The 16086-nt window shown below is 41.9% G+C and overlaps 1 protein-coding gene across 2 annotated transcripts in view; it reads right to left on the reverse strand.

Annotated features, from left to right (window-relative positions):
• The window catches only part of ASCC3 (activating signal cointegrator 1 complex subunit 3), a 702790-nt gene that overhangs the window by 431268 nt on the left and 255436 nt on the right, over window positions 1–16086 (reverse strand). For both annotated transcript variants that reach the window (XM_073675761.1, XM_073675762.1), the window contains exon 13: window positions 3539–3610. In XM_073675761.1, coding sequence (XP_073531862.1) covers window positions 3539–3610 — 72 coding nt within the window. The remainder of the gene's footprint in view (window positions 1–3538; window positions 3611–16086) is intronic.

Here is a 16086-nt window from a genome sequence, read left to right on the forward strand (position 1 = left end):
GGGGCAGAATGCTGAGGAGACACATGGGGGCAGAATGCTGAGGAGACATATGGGGGCAGAATGCTGAGGAGACACATGGGGGCAGAATGCTGAGGAGACACATGGGGGCAGAATGCTAAGGAGACACATGGGGGCAGAATGCTGAGGAGAAACATGGGGGCAGAATGCTGAGGAGACACATGGGGGCAGAATGCTAAGGAGACACATGGGGGCAGAATGCTGAGGAGACACATGGGGGCAGAATGCTAAGGAGACACATGGGGGCAGAATGCTGAGGAGACACATGGGGGCAGAATGCTAAGGAGACACATGGGGCAGAATGCTAAGGAGACACATGGGGGCAGAATGCTAAGGAGACACATGGGGGCAGAATGCTAAGGAGACACATGGGGGCAGAATGCTGAGGAGACACATGGGGGCAGAATGCTGAGGAGACATATGGGGGCAGAATGCTGAGGAGACACATGGGGGCAGAATGCTAAGGAGACACATGGGGGCAGAATGCTGAGGAGACACATGGGGGCAGAATGCTAAGGAGACACATGGGGGCAGAATGCTGAGGAGACACATGGGGGCAGAATGCTGAGGAGACATATGGGGGCTGAGGAGACACATGGGGGCAGAATGCTAAGGAGACACATGGGGGCAGAATGCTGAGGAGACATATGGGGGCAGAATGCTGAGGAGACACATGGGGGCAGAATGCTAAGGAGACACATGGGGGCAGAATGCTGAGGAGACACATGGGGGCAGAATGCTGAGGAGACACATGGGGGCATTGATGGTAAAATTATATCTTAAAACTGTGACGCGTTAATACAATTCTAAAGAAATGCTATTCATTCAATTGTAAGAAGCAGGTATGTAATTATAATCTGCTTCTAAATGTGCAGACCCCTACATTCACACTGGATGTTAGTTGATGGCTAGCGTGCTGCGTGTTAGGTTCTGTCCTTACTGCCCAAGGGCTAAACCAGATGTCAAACCCATGTGAAGGAACTGCACATCGAACCTAATGTGCAGCTAAAGGTAAATTTTTAAAGTGTCATTGAGCCTGAAGAAGAACAAACATGTCTGAAACGTTGCTACTGTTGCTCCATTGATGATGCAATAAGAAACTTACAATTAAATGAAGTCTGAACTACGGTTCTTTTTCTTGGATTTGATGTCTGTTTCTAAATAGCGGACTGGTGACAAAGCCATGGCACAGCTTAAAGGTCTATTCACATGTACCGATCGGCGGCACTATACTACCGCAGAAAGGTACTGATCAGTGATCGTTTGACTACCTGTTTACACTTGCAGACCCAAGCAAACAATGTACACTGAGCAATTTATATCAGATCACTTAATGCACGAAGGCTGCCATGGTTCTCGGCAGTGCGAGTCCTGTTTACACCAGAAGATTCACCACCAAAAATGATGATCTTGTACGCTGCACAAAAGATCAGATCATCCGATGAATGAGCAGTTTGCTTGTTCATCGGATCAATGGCAGTCTGTTTACACAGCAAGATAATCGTGCAAGAAGAATTTTTATCACAATTATCTTGCAGTGTAAATTCCTCTTTAGCTAAGGTTTGTCTGAGTCTTTTGAGAGCTATCAGAAAAAAGTTCTAGAAAGTCAAATAGCTTCACATGAAACTGGAGTATTTCCGCATATGCATATGTGCGTGGAAGAGAAAAAGGCAGAAACTCCAATAAGTAAAGACCTATACAGGGGTGTGAAAAAGTGTTTGCCCCTTTCTTATTCTTTTGCATGTTTGTCACACTTAATTGTTTCAGATCACAAACCGAATTTAAATATTAGATAAAGATAGCACAAGTAAACACAAAATGCAGTTTTTAAATAAAGACCTTTTTTATTAAGGGAAAAAGAAATCCAAACCTACAGGGCCTTGTGTGAAAAAGTGATTTTTCACCCCCCCCCTTAAAACATAAATTAACTGTGGTTTATCACATCTTTAGGAAGCTGAGTTCAATTACCCTAGCCACACACAGGCCTGATTACTGCCACACCTGTTCTCAATCAAGAAATCACTTAAATAGGACATGTCTGACAAAGTGAAGTAGACCAAAAGATGCTCAAAAGCTAGACATCATGCTGCGATCCAAAGAAATTCAGGAACAAATGAGAAACAAAGTAATTGAAACCTTCTGGAAAAGGTTATAAAGCCATTTCTAAAGCCTTGGGACTCCAGTGAACCACAGTGAGAGCCATTATCCACAAATGGTGAAAACATGGAACAGTGGTGAACCTTCCCAGGAGTGGCCAGCCGACTAAAATTACTTCAAGAGCGCAGCGAAGACTCTTCCAAGAGGTCGCAAAAGACCCCACAACAACATCCAAAGAACTGCAGGCCTCTCTTGCCTCAGTTAAGGTCAGTGTTCATGACTCCACCATAAGAAAGAGACTGGGCAAAAATGGCATGCATGGCAGAGTTCCAAGACTAAAACCACTGCTGAGCAAAAAGAACACAAAGGCTCATCTCAGTTTTGCCAGAAAACATCTTGATGATCCCCAGGACTTTTTAGAAAATACTCTGTGGACTGACGAGACAAAATTTGAACTTTTTGGAAGGTATATGTTCCATTACATCTTGCATAGAAGTAACACAGCATTTCAGAAAAAGAACATCATACCAACAGTAAAATATGGTGGTGGTAGTGTGATAGTCTGGGGCTGTTTTGCTGCATCAGGACCTAGAAGACTTGCTGTGGTAAATGGAACCATGAATTCTGCTGTCTACCAAAAAATCCTGAAGGAGAATGTCTGGCCATCTGTTCATGACCTCAAGCTGAAGCGCACTTGGGTTATGCAGCAGGACAATGATCCAAAACACACCAGCGAGTCCACCTCTGAATGGCTTAAGAAAAACAAAATTAAGACTCTGCAGTGGCCTAGTCAAAGTCCTGACCTTAATCCGATTGAGATGCTGTGGCATGACCTTAAAAAGGCTGTTTATTCTTGGAAAACCTCCAATGCAGCTGAATTACAACAATTTTGCACAGATGAGTGCACCAAAATTCCTCCAGAGCATTGTAAAAGACTCATTGGCAGTTATCGCAAACGCTTGATTGCAGTTGTTGCTGCTAAGGGTGGCCCAACCAGTTATTAGGTTTTGGGGGCAATCACTTTTTCACACAGGACCCTGTAGGTTTGGATTTCTTTTCCCTTAATAATAAAGACCTTCATTTAAAAACTGCATTTTGTGTTTACTTGTGTTATCTTTGTCTAATATTTACATTTTTTTGTGATCTGAAATATTTAAGTGTGACAAACATGCAAAAGAATAAGAAATCAGGGAGGGGGCAAACACTTTTTCACACCACAGTAACCGCAAATGGTAAATATAAGTAATTATAATGATTGGATTGTAATCATTAAGTTGTGTGGCTTACTTGACTTATTGTATAATGAAAAAATAATAATTAAATCAACTTCATTTCATTCGCTTAGTTAAAATTTAATAAGGACAGAGATGATGATCTCTCCAGGATTTGTTATATGTTATGTAAATGGTTGCTCCTACAGTACCTGTCGACCAGCTCTAATTTCTTTAAGAACATTCTCATAGCAGACTTCTTCCATGTCATGGAGTTGTTGTGTCTAAAAAAAATCGAAAGAGGCAAACGTTTATATTCTGAAAGTTTACATTAAAATGTAGTGAATTATACACTTAAATAACTGTATTAAAACATTTTCTTTTGGGTTGAATACAACAATCTTACTGTATGATCACATTTTAAAATTAGCATTTGAACAGTTTTTCTATCATTTCCATCCTTAAAAAACCTGTCAAATTGCAAATTTCTAAACACTTACAAAGTTAGGTCCAAGTGTGGTTAAAGGGGCTCTCTCCGAGAATAGAAAAAAAAACAAGAAAAAACGTCATCACATCAACCAGACAGAAGTAATCACACTTTAAAAAAAATGATAAACTTTTGGTCTCCACTGTACATGAGGTGTAGAGGCACTAAGGGCTGCTCTCACTGCTATCCACCTTGTCTATCTGATCGAATACTTGAGATACCAGGGGTGCTGAGGTAACAAGAGGCAGCTTACACCTTTGTTCACCTTGAATAGTGGAGACTCCAGGGGTGTGGAGGCAACAAGAGGCTGCTCACGCTGCTATCCATTTTGTCTTTCTGATATAATACTAGGGATACATGGGGTGCTGAGATAACAAGAGGCTGCTCACACTGCTATACATTATGTCTTTCTGATCTAATACAGGAGATAAAAGGAGTGCTAAGGTAAGAAGAGGATTCTCACACTGCTGTCCACCCTGTCTTTCTGATCTAATATTGGAGATACCAGTGACGCTGAAGTAAGAAGTGGTTGCTCATACAGCGGTCCACGCTATCTTTCTGATTGAATACTGCCAATACCAGGGATGCTGAGATAAAAGAGGATACTCACACTGCTGTCCATAATGTCTATCTAATCTAAAACTGTAAATACCAGAGGGGGTAAGTGGTATTGAGATAAGAAAAGGCTACGTACACTGCTCTCCATCATGTCTTTCTGATCTAATACATGAGAAACCAGAGGTTCTAAGGTAAGAAGAGTCTGTTCACACTGCTGTCCACCCTGTCTTTCTGATCTAATACATGAGATTACATGGGTACTGAATTAAGAAGAGGCTGCTCACACTGCTGTCCACCCTGTCTATCTGATCTAACACTGGAGATAATAGGAGTGCTGAGGTAAGAAGAGACTGCTAAAACTGGAGTACACTGTATCTGACTGCAGAATGGTTGCTGTGAGATGGAGACAACCTACATCTTGTACTGTAAATCTATGTTCAGGCTCACTGCATTGGAGCTTCCAACTACACATGCTCCAAGACACCTGTCCTGTCTGTGAAGAAGATGGCTGCCATATTAATTTTAAAATGATTATCTACCTAGACAAAAGGAGTATGATTCGCTGATCAAAGACACTTATGAATTTAATTAAGATGTGATTTCCTTTATTTATTTTCTTCTATTCCCAGAGAACCCCTTTAACTTTTTTTAATCCACAAAACAAAGGCTGGTGTTAAGCACCGGCAAATAGAGGGGACACATTTTTCCACAGTTTATTAAAATAGGCAGTGCTGAGTCTATCCACATTGGGCACCAGGTTGCTCCTGGTTGTTTTGTATCGATATTGGTCCTGGTGAAGCATGCCAAGTATTATCTACATCTATAGCAGGTTTGGTCTGTGGGCCACGCTGTCAGACTGAGCCGTTCCAAGGGGTGCAAAAAACCCTTAAAAAGCGCTGGGTTGTGCACGCGTCTTCTTGTGCAAAGTGGCTTCGCAGATAAGTGGCAGTTATTTCAGAGGCAATGGACTAACACCCCTCTTCTTCTTCTCTCTTCACAGGTACATGCTCTGCATAATTTCTCTGCTTGCTGTGTCTGCTGTAATCTAATGCTCTGCTCCGCTGATGCACCTCACTGGTACATGCTCTGCATAATTTCTCTGCTTGCTGTGTCTGCGGTAATCTAATGCTCTGCTCCGCTGATGCACCTCACTGGTACATGCTCTGCATAATTTCTCTGCCTTATCTGTCCCACTCCATTCAATACCCACATATGTCTGTCCCTTCCCCACTATAGATCTTATCTGATTTTTAGAGGTGCTAAACTGCAGAGACTAGAGTCCTAGCTCTGTCTTTGATCACCCAGACATCTCCTGGTGGGACGATCAGCTGCTAATTTAGCCATAAGCAGCTCCCACAATGCCCTTCACCTGATAGTTTAATGTGCTCTATATATTTAGAAGCTCTGTAAGGGGTGCACGCATGCTGGGGTGTGCACGCGTCTTCTTGTGCAAAGTGGCTTCGGAGATAAGTGGCAGTTATTTCAGAGGCAGTTGGGCAGGAGTCAGATAACAAACACTTTGACCACTTACTCTCTTTTAACTATGTTTCTGTTAGCTCTCACTTTTTCCTCTATAATCCTCCACTTTCTATTAACCCCTCAAATCCCTACACCAAGTAAGGAACTTTTCATCTCTCCCTCCATCCTCCCCACTCATCTCACCTCCTCCTCCGAATTATTCCTCAACATTCAATCCTGGATCTCCAAACACAGACAGCCACCTCATGCTCTCTCTTGCTCCCACCTGCTAACACTTTCTCTGCTCCTCCTCACTGCTGGAGATATCTCTCCAAATCCTGGTCCTCCTCGCCATATCCCCACAGTTACTTCTACCTCCTATCCACTACCTTCCACAAACTGTCGCATCCCTTCTAACCTCATACCCATCCAACTAATCCCCACTTCCTCAGTTTCTCTAACAGGAGCTCTATGGAACGCTCGCTCTGTCTGCAACAAACTTTCCTTCATCCACGATCTTTTCATTACACACAAACTTTCCTTCCTCGCCATCACTGAAACCTGGCTCACCCCCTCTGACACAGCCTCCCCAGCTGCACTTTCATATGGCGGATTCCACCTTTCCCACACCCCCCGCCCCAACGGCAAACATGGCAGAGGCGTAGGTTTTCTCCTATCAGAACACTGCGCTTTCACCCAAATCCCACTGCCACCCTCCATTACACTCCCCTCCCCTCCAACCTCCAACTGGCCGTTGTTTACCGACCCCCAGGGCAAGCCACCACCTTCTTAGACCACTTCACCACCTGGCTGCTTCACTTCCTCTCCACTGACATCCCCACTATCATAATGGGTGACTTCAACATCCCCATTAACACTTCCCACTCGCCTGTCTCTAAGTTCCTATCTCTCACTTCCTCCTTCGGACTCACTCAATGGTCTTCCACACCCACCCACAAAGATGGCCACACACTGGACCTCATCTTCACCCGCCTCTGTTCCCTATCTAACCTCTCTAACTCACCACTCCCTCTCTCTGACCATAACCTCCTCACATTCTCTACCCTCTCCTCTCCAGGTGCACAATCCTCACTCCACAAACTTACACACCCTCGCAGAAATCTCAAACACCTTGACCTACACTCACTCTCTGAATCCCTCCTCCCTCTTACAGACCTAAATTCCTTACACGATGCAGACGTTGCTGCTGCTTCATATAACACCACAATAGCTGTAGCTCTAGACTCGATCGCCCCTCTCACACACACCACATCTCGCACATTCAACAGGCACACTAAACTTACTAAAGAACTGCGCCGGGCCTCCAGGGTTGCGGAGCGGAGATGGAAAAGGTCTCACTCCATCGAGCACTTCATCGCATTCAAGCAATCCCTCACTAATTTCAAGTCCGCACTCACTACAGCAAAACAAACCTACTTCTCATCTCTCATATCCTCCCTATCTCACAACCCTAAACAGCTATTTAACACTTTCAACTCTCTCCTTCTTCCCCCAGCACCTCCTCCCTCTTCTCTCATCTCAGCCGACGACTTTGCCTAATTCTTCAAACAGAAGATTGACACCATCAGACAAAACTTTTGCCTAAAGTCCACACAACCCCTCCTATCTACTCAACCCTCCTCCTCCAAACCCCACTTCTCCACCATTACAGAAGGTCAAGTCTCCTCTTTACTCTCCAAATCACACCTCACCACCTGCGAACTTCACCCAATCCCATCCCACCTCATCACTAACCTTACCACAGTCTTCATCCCAACCCTAACCCACCTCTTCAATCTGTCACTAACAACCGGTGTCTTCCCCTCATGTTTCAAACATGCCGCAATCACACCCATCCTCAAAAAGCCCTCCCTTGACCCTTCCTCTCTGACTAGCTACCGCCCCATATCACTCCTCCCCTTTGCCTCAAAACTACTAGAACAACATGTCCACCTTGAACTGTCCTCTCACCTCTCCTCCTGCTCCCTCTTCGACCGCCTGCAATCTGGCTTCCGACCGCATCACTCGACTGAAACTGCCCTGACCAAAGTCACCAACGACCTACTAAATGCCAAATCCAAGCGACACTACTCCATCCTCCTCCTTCTGGACCTGTCATCGGCCTTTGACACAGTGGACCATTCCCTCTTACTCCAGATTCTCTCATCTCTTGGCATCACGGACTTGGCTCTATCTTGGATCTCCTCATACTTAACAGACAGGACATTCAGCATCTCCCACTCACGCACCACCTCCTCATCTTGCCCCCTATCTGTCGGTGTCCCCCAAGGTTCAGTTCTAGGACCTCTGCTCTTCTCCATCAACACCTTTGGCCTGGGACAGCTCATAGAGTCTCACGGTTTTCAGTATCACCTCTATGCTGACAACACACAGATCTACCTCTCTGGACCCGATATCTCCTCCCCACTAACCAAAATCCCACAATGTCTGTCCGCCATCTCATCCTTCTTTTCTGACAGATTTCTAAAACTCAACATGGATAAAACAGAGTTCATTATCTTTCCACCCTCTCATTCACATCCCCCATCTGACCTAGTCATCAACGTCAATGGCTGTTCACTCTCCCCAGTCCCACAAGCTCGCTGCCTTGGAGTAACCCTGGACTCTGATCTCTCCTTCAAGCCACATATCCAAGCCCTTTCCACTTCCTGCCGACTCCAACTCAAAAACATCTCCCGGATCCGTGCATTCCTCAGCAAAGACAATGCAAAAACACTAGTGCATGCCCTCATCATATCCCGCCTCGACTACTGCAACCTCCTGCTCCGTGGCCTCCCTTCCAACACTCTTGCACCCCTCCAATCTATCCTAAACTCTGCTGCTCGACTAATCCACCTGTCCCCCCGCTATTCCCCGGCCTCTCCTTTCTGTCAATCTCTTCACTGGCTCCCCATTGCCCAGAGAATTCAGTTCAAAGCTCTAACCAAGGCATACAAAGCCATCCACAACCTGTCTCCCCCATACATCTGTGACCTAGTCTCCCGTTACCTACCTGCACGCAACCTCCGATCCTCACAAGATCTCCTTCTCTACTCCCCTCTTATCTCCTCCTCCCAAAATCGTATACAAGATTTCTCCCGTGCATCCCCCCTACTCTGGAACTCTCGCCGACCGTGGAAACCTTCAAAAGAAACCTGAAGACCCACCTCTTCCGACAAGCCTACAACCTGCAGTAACCACCGCTGCACGACCAGCTCTACCCTCACCTAATGTATCCTCACCCATCCCTTCTAGAATGTGAGCCCTCGCGGGCAGGGTCCTTGCTCCTCCTGCACCAGTCGCTGACTCATTTTGTTAAGATTATGTAAATGCTTTTGTTATGTATATCCCTATCACATGTAAAGCGCCATGGAATAAATGGCGCTATAATAATAAATAATAATAATAATAATCACCATCTCAGACATTTATGGCATAACAAAATGTGCAAGAAATTTTTGATAGGTGTCAGTTTCACTTCCAAGATTATATCTAACATTTAAAATAGGGGTCCCCTGCTATCTCATACTATGGAAGAGTCCATGTATGTGACTCACTCCATTGTAGCTTATGTGATTTGCTGAAAAAGTCATATGCTTCACGCATCCCAAAGAACTACAATAAAGGTAATCACATGCATCAATCGCAACCTATCCATCTCTTACTGGAAAGTTAATCATGGTCAAGATACTGGATTTCTGCAAATATATGGGATCCCAAAGTTGGAAAAACTGTACACCATTAGTACATACTCGTCTCTGCTCTTGCACTCTCCTCTTTGACATGGAAACTACAAGTAATAAACCATCAAACATTGACAAGCAAGTATGTGACCTGAGGGTTGTGGTCACACAGAACAGGTTCGCAGGCCACATGTGGCCTCCAGGCAGCAGGATGTGCACTCCTGACGTAGAAGGTGCCAGTCACTGCTAAGTTTAGAACACCATGATAGCCTATTTTGATTTATAATGGTCGTTTTCCAGGTTCAAAAGAATGAAACTGCCACAACAGTAAGCAATAGCCTTCACAGTTAAAGAGGTTGTCCACTACTTTTACATTGATGCATGAATAACAAACAGGAATGGTCCCTAAATGTACAAGTGATCTCCAGGTTCACGCTTTATAAACTACTGGGAGGCTAACTTTAATAAGGACTAGATAATGACGATACGTCTGACAACAAATATGGCAGAAAAACACTGTACATTTAATTTTTTTTCTATTTATGGTATCCAATAGCTTTTATTGAATATCATTCTCATCGCAACTGAAATATAGCATTAAATATGACATATACTTAAAATCTAGGGATTGTGAAACGCTTCATATGGCCGTAACGCTTAGGGAAATATGTATGCTTACTTATAAGGGTTGTCTAATGCGATTCTCAGAAAACAGCACATAATTTAATGCATGATGAGCAAAAGTGAATTTCCATAACTAAACAAGTAAAATGCCATTCTGGCATATTAAAAGAAGTAAACATCCCCAATGAATAGCAATAATCCCCATTCTCATATACAGTATTTCATATGCCACACTACACAGACCTTATCATGCACCAGCAGAGGACTATGGTAATTGATTTATATGCTGCATAGCTGTCACATTGTCAGCTATAGTGTTATTCATTAGAATATTCGTAATCAGTTTTGGAATTGTATGTTGTGATCATCAGCATCAATGTTTTCAGTTGTCGTTGTTAAATACATTTTGTGAGAAAGTTGCCATATGCTTGCAAATTTAGTTTAAAAGGAAAAAATTACGATGATGGAAAATAATATTCTGGCCAAATGAATATTCAAAACAGTTATTGCATAATGGCAAAAATCAAGTAAAGAACTAAAGCAAAAATCATTATAATGGTAGTTGGGAGTTTTAAGTACATTATGTGTAGTAAAGGTTTTAAATAAGAAAATGGCAGAAAATTATTACAGAAAAAAAAAGTTACCTGGTCTCATAAATGCAACATATATATTGTGTGATATATATGTAGATTAAAAAGGGCAATCACCTGCTAGACACAAAATGCCAGTGGAGGCAAGATTCAAAATCGTACAAGCAAGACTTCATGTTCTGCAGAAGACAGGAGCAATATTTTTTCCGCTTCATTGCCACTACAATTGACTGGTCAGATCAGATGTTTCATATAATGCATGTGATGAGGTAGTAATACAGGTGGACAATATGGCTAAAATGTGAAATGTATTGTATGGACCAAAGCATTGGAACACCTTCAGGAGCTTTTATGTCATCACATTCTAAATCCATAAGCAATAATATGGAGTTGATACCCACTCTGCAGATATAACAGCTTCAACTCTTCTGGGAAAACTTTCTGCAAGTTTTTGGAGTATGTCTGTGAGAATTTTATCCTTTCGTTCAGAAGAGCATTTGTCAAGTCAGACACTGAAGTTGGACGATACAGCCTAACTCGCTATCTCTTTCCTAGTTCATCCCAAAGGTGTTGGGGGGATTGAGGTCAAGGTTCTATATTGGCCTGTCAAGTTCTTCCACACTGAACTCATACAACAATGCTTTTATAGACCTTACTTTGTGCACTGGGGTACAGTCATGCAGGAACAGAAAGGGTCCTTACCCAAACTGTTTACACTAAGTTGGAAGCATACAGGTGTAAAAAGTATCTAGGTATGCTGAAGTATTTAAAGGTATTCTCAAGATTTTAAATAGCTTTAATTAGACAGCATGAAAATAAGCAAGTTTGCAAGTGACTTGTTTTTGCTTTTTACTGCCATTCGCCTGCAATGAGAGCTTTTATCTTACATAGTGTACAGTTGGTTTCAATTGAGCTTAATACCACAGCCAGCCCAAAATTTGGTCGAGAATGCACAGCAGTTAAATTCCATGAGATGAGTTAACTCCTAAAATATTAGTTCTTTCCAGCACATGTATTTCTATACTGCAGATAGTTGCTGTCCTCCCTCCCCTCTCCGCTCTTGACAAACCACTGTTATAAACTTGCAAAATCACCAGCCCCCACCATCGGCTGCTCCCTGAACAGTTCTTCTAGCCACGGCTCTTTCTATCCCAAGCTGTGTGCTTCTTCAAATGCATGGTTAGCTCTACAATGAATGCCAAAAGTCTACACATCCCTGTTAAAATGTCAGATTTTTGATACGAGAAAAAATATCAAGAAGAATCATTGAAGAACTTATTTCACTTTTAATGTCACCAATAATCTGTACAAATCCATTGAGAAAAAACTCTAAGAATTTTAAAAGGAGAAAATAAAAAATAAAACTAAAATAATGTGGTTGCAAAACTGTGAACACCCTCTTATAATTGGGGGTGTGGTTATGTTCAGAATTAACCAATTATATTTAAACTCATGTTATCAAGTAGTCATTCCACAGCTACTATCGTTTATAGTGATTCTGATTCATCCCATATAAAGTTTAGCGGTTCTAGAAGGATTTTCGTGACATTTTCTTAGTTGCATTTTACAGCAAAAGCCAAGGTCCATGAATAGTTTACAACGCAGTAAAGGGATCTCATTGTTGAACGTTATCAGTCAGGAGAAGGGTAAAATAAAATTTCCAAAGCATCAGCTACATCATTGAACACTGTAAAGAAGGTCATCAAGAAGTGCCTTCAATTTGGCACCACTGTGAAATTACCTAAAACAGGATGTCCCTCAAAAATTTATGAAAAGACAAAAAGAAAATTGCCAAGAGGCCTACAGCAACATTAAAGGAGCTGCAGGAATTTTTGGCAAGTAATGGTTGTTTACTGCATGTGGGAATATACTCTCATATTCTTCATATGTCTGTCCTGTGTGGTAGGGTTGCAAGATGGAGGCCTTTTCTTAACAAGAAAAACATCCAAGTCTGGCTAAGTTTTGCCAAAACCTACACAAAGTCTGCAAAAATCATGTGGGAAAATATGTTATTGACTAATGAAACTGAGGTTGAACTTTTTTGCCATAATTCTAAAAGGTATGTATGGCGCAAAGCCAACACTGCACATCACCAAAGGAACACCATACCCACAGTGAAACTTGGTGGAGTCAGCATTATATTATGCTTTAGGGCTGTTTTTCAGCAGCTGGAACTAAGTCTTTAGTCAAGGCGGAGGTAATTATGAACTATTCCATCAGTCAATTTTGAATCAAAACCTTCAGGTCTCTGCTAAAAAGCTGAAGATGAATTTCACCTTTCAGCAAGACAGTGACCCTAAGCATCCCTGTAAATCAGTGCAGTCCTCATGGCTCTCAACAGATCATGTTTTCAGGATTTCCTTAGTACTGCACAGGTGATGGAATTAGTATCAACACATCATAAACACGATCTCTCAACTGTGCAATACTAAGAAAATCCTGAAACATGAAGTTTTGGGGGCCATGAGGACCGGAGTTTGGGAAACACTGCTTTAAATTAACGAAAGAATGGCTTCACCAGAAAAAGATCAAATTTTGGAATGGCCCAGACCTTAATGCACTTGAAAGTTTGTGGGTTGATCTGAAGAAGGCTGTACATAGAAGAATTCTAGGTGTGCCATGCTGATAAGTAGTCTTGCGTGAATGTGCTTGGATAAGGCGTTATCCGAGCACTATTGAGTCCTAATCACGTATTTTCGGCGTGCTCGCAAAATATGTTCACGGCGCTGTGGCTCAATGTATCGTAGCTGTAAGACAGCCGCAACACATGCAGGGGTAGCCTGTTTTTCAGGCAATCCCTGTAGGTCTCGCGGCTGTCAAAAAGCCGTGAGACATGCAGGTTGCGGCGACATGAACATATGTTCGTGCAACACTACAGTGATAAGACTTCTACCCAAAATGACTGAATGCTGTCATAAATTCAAAGGGTTGTTCTTCAACAAATTATTATTTTATGGGTGTGCATATTTATGCAACCACATTATTATAGTTATTTTTCTATTTCCATCTGAAAATATTTCAGTTTATTTTTCAATTGAATTTCACACAATATAGATGACATTGAAAGTGGAAAAAGTTCTAAAATGGTTCTTCTTGGTATGATTTTATTACCGGACAAAAACTTGATATTTTAAAGGGGTGAGTAGACTTTTCATATCCAATGTAGGTCTAATTGTCTAATGAATATTTGGGCAAAATTTTTGGCTTACTCCATAGCAGAAAGCTTGGTTGTCATTGGACACCTCGTTAACAAGGTCAACTTTCAAGGATATAATTAAGCAACCAACTACACGTCTTTATCAAGCTACTCATTTTAATTCGTAACGTACAGCCAAATCGAAATCTGTAAGGATAATTAAGGAGAGGCAATGGCAGTTTTTATAGACAGACACTTGATACAATTAATGAAGGTTAAAATATGCACATTGCAATAAGCACCATATGGCAAACTATCCTTTTGTGCATAAACTTGAAACTGCTTCCCACAGTTAGCAGGTATCTCACTTTACAGAAATGCAGATGAAGAGGCTACTTAACCCTTAACACTGACAGTATTTCAGAAATTGCGTATAAAGCAGTGGTTGGGTTTCCAGGACAAACTGATGACACAACAGTACAAATGAAGAGCAAAATGTAAGTGGTTTATAGGAAGCAAGTACTGTTTGGAAGTGCAATAATATCAAGACTAATGAGACTTGCAATGTGTATGTGACAGGCGCAAAGAAACTTCATAAAAGAAAATGAGACAAGAATGTAATCAGATGCAATTGCGCTTTGAAGCCAAGTCATTTTACAGCGTACCTGTTTCTTAGTGTAATATTGCACGGGCTGATTTACCAATTATTCTGAACAGTTTGGGTAAATGACTCTTGCAATAGCTTATAAAATATTTTATTCTTCAAAATATAATAAAAATAAATAATAACATGACGATAACAATGGTACAAAAAAATAACAGCATCTGAAATGAGGCTGTGAACCTGACCCCAGTAGTAGACGATATAAGCAAATGTGTCACATTAATGTTTCCATACATTTTGATTATAAGCTCTGTGACAGAGTCACAGGTGACGTATGTGAGGGGAGATATGTTTCACTGCGGCTGTTAGCTTCATTGAACTGAACCTTGAAGTTTTCTCCAGCATGTTATGTGCTCAGGGGTTAAGACACCATTTAAAAAGGGCTTGGTTTTTTGTGTGAATAAATATAGAGTGGGAGGGAGGTCATTCACCATATCTCCACCTCAAGGGTGTGGCTGGCAAAGTTAAATACTCAGCCACTGTATTTTTCTCTGTTATCTGTTTGGAGATGAGGGAAGTCTCCTGTTTGAAACTTCAGTAGGAACTGAAGTGGATGGCAACCTGAGTGGGCGGTATCCCATATGCTATGGACTGGGCTACCATTTATCTTTTGTTTAGTCAGAAAGGCCATATTTATGTTGTTTTCTGGTTTATGAAAGCAATAAACCAGCCACAGACTTTGACCCCCAAGTTTCCTGTGTCTACCTATGAGAGCAGCTAAGTGAATCAACCTACCACAGCTCTTTTAAAAGACCACTATTTTTGTTATGTCATTACTTGAAGAATATTTGTTACAACACCAAACAAACAAGCTAAATTTCAAATATGCAGAGCCACAATCAGTGACTACTCATTGTTAAAGGTGATGGCATCTGTCCAAAAAGAAGCAAATCCTCATTAAATTTCTTCATAGGGTGTGTCATCAGTATTCAACATATACTGTATACAGCACCTATTCAGGAAAATGGGGTCCAGCCAACATTGCATAACCTGGTCTGAAGTCAAAATGGGGAAGAGAACCAGCCCATTAATAGTGAACAGCACAGCTCTGTACAGCTCTGTTCGTTCTGTCAGGTAGCCGCAGCACTTGATACCATATGAACGGTGGTAAAACCAATCTACTATTAATGACCTATCCTAAGGATAAGTCAGCAATGTCTTCGTCTCAGGCAACCCTTTGTTAAAGGGAACCAATCTCTTGAGTCATGCGTCCCAAACCATAGGCAGCATGGACCAGAGCCTGACTGCACAATTATCATGTAGCCAGGCTCCGATTCATGCTGTCGATGATTTGGGCAGCATGAGTCAAGTGACAAGTTCCCTTTAAGCTAAAGCTTACAAATGATTATTGTCCCTTTGTGGTGTAGAGTTTACCACCAGATATCAACTAATGTGGATTTCTCTGGAGTAAAACATTGGATTACAGATATCAACATATCAAATTATTCAGCTTCCAATGTCCTACATGTAGATGGCTTAGGGGGGTTGATCCTACTGACAAAATTCATTTAAAATTAATTGTTCTCCTGTTTTTCACTTTTTTTGTATCAGATACTGTTT

The sequence above is a fragment of the Phyllobates terribilis genome, unplaced genomic scaffold (genome assembly GCF_046119375.1).
Source record: "Phyllobates terribilis strain yellow unplaced genomic scaffold, ASM4611937v1 Scaffold_3__8_contigs__length_932513732, whole genome shotgun sequence".
Lineage (NCBI taxonomy): Eukaryota > Metazoa > Chordata > Amphibia > Anura > Dendrobatidae > Phyllobates > Phyllobates terribilis.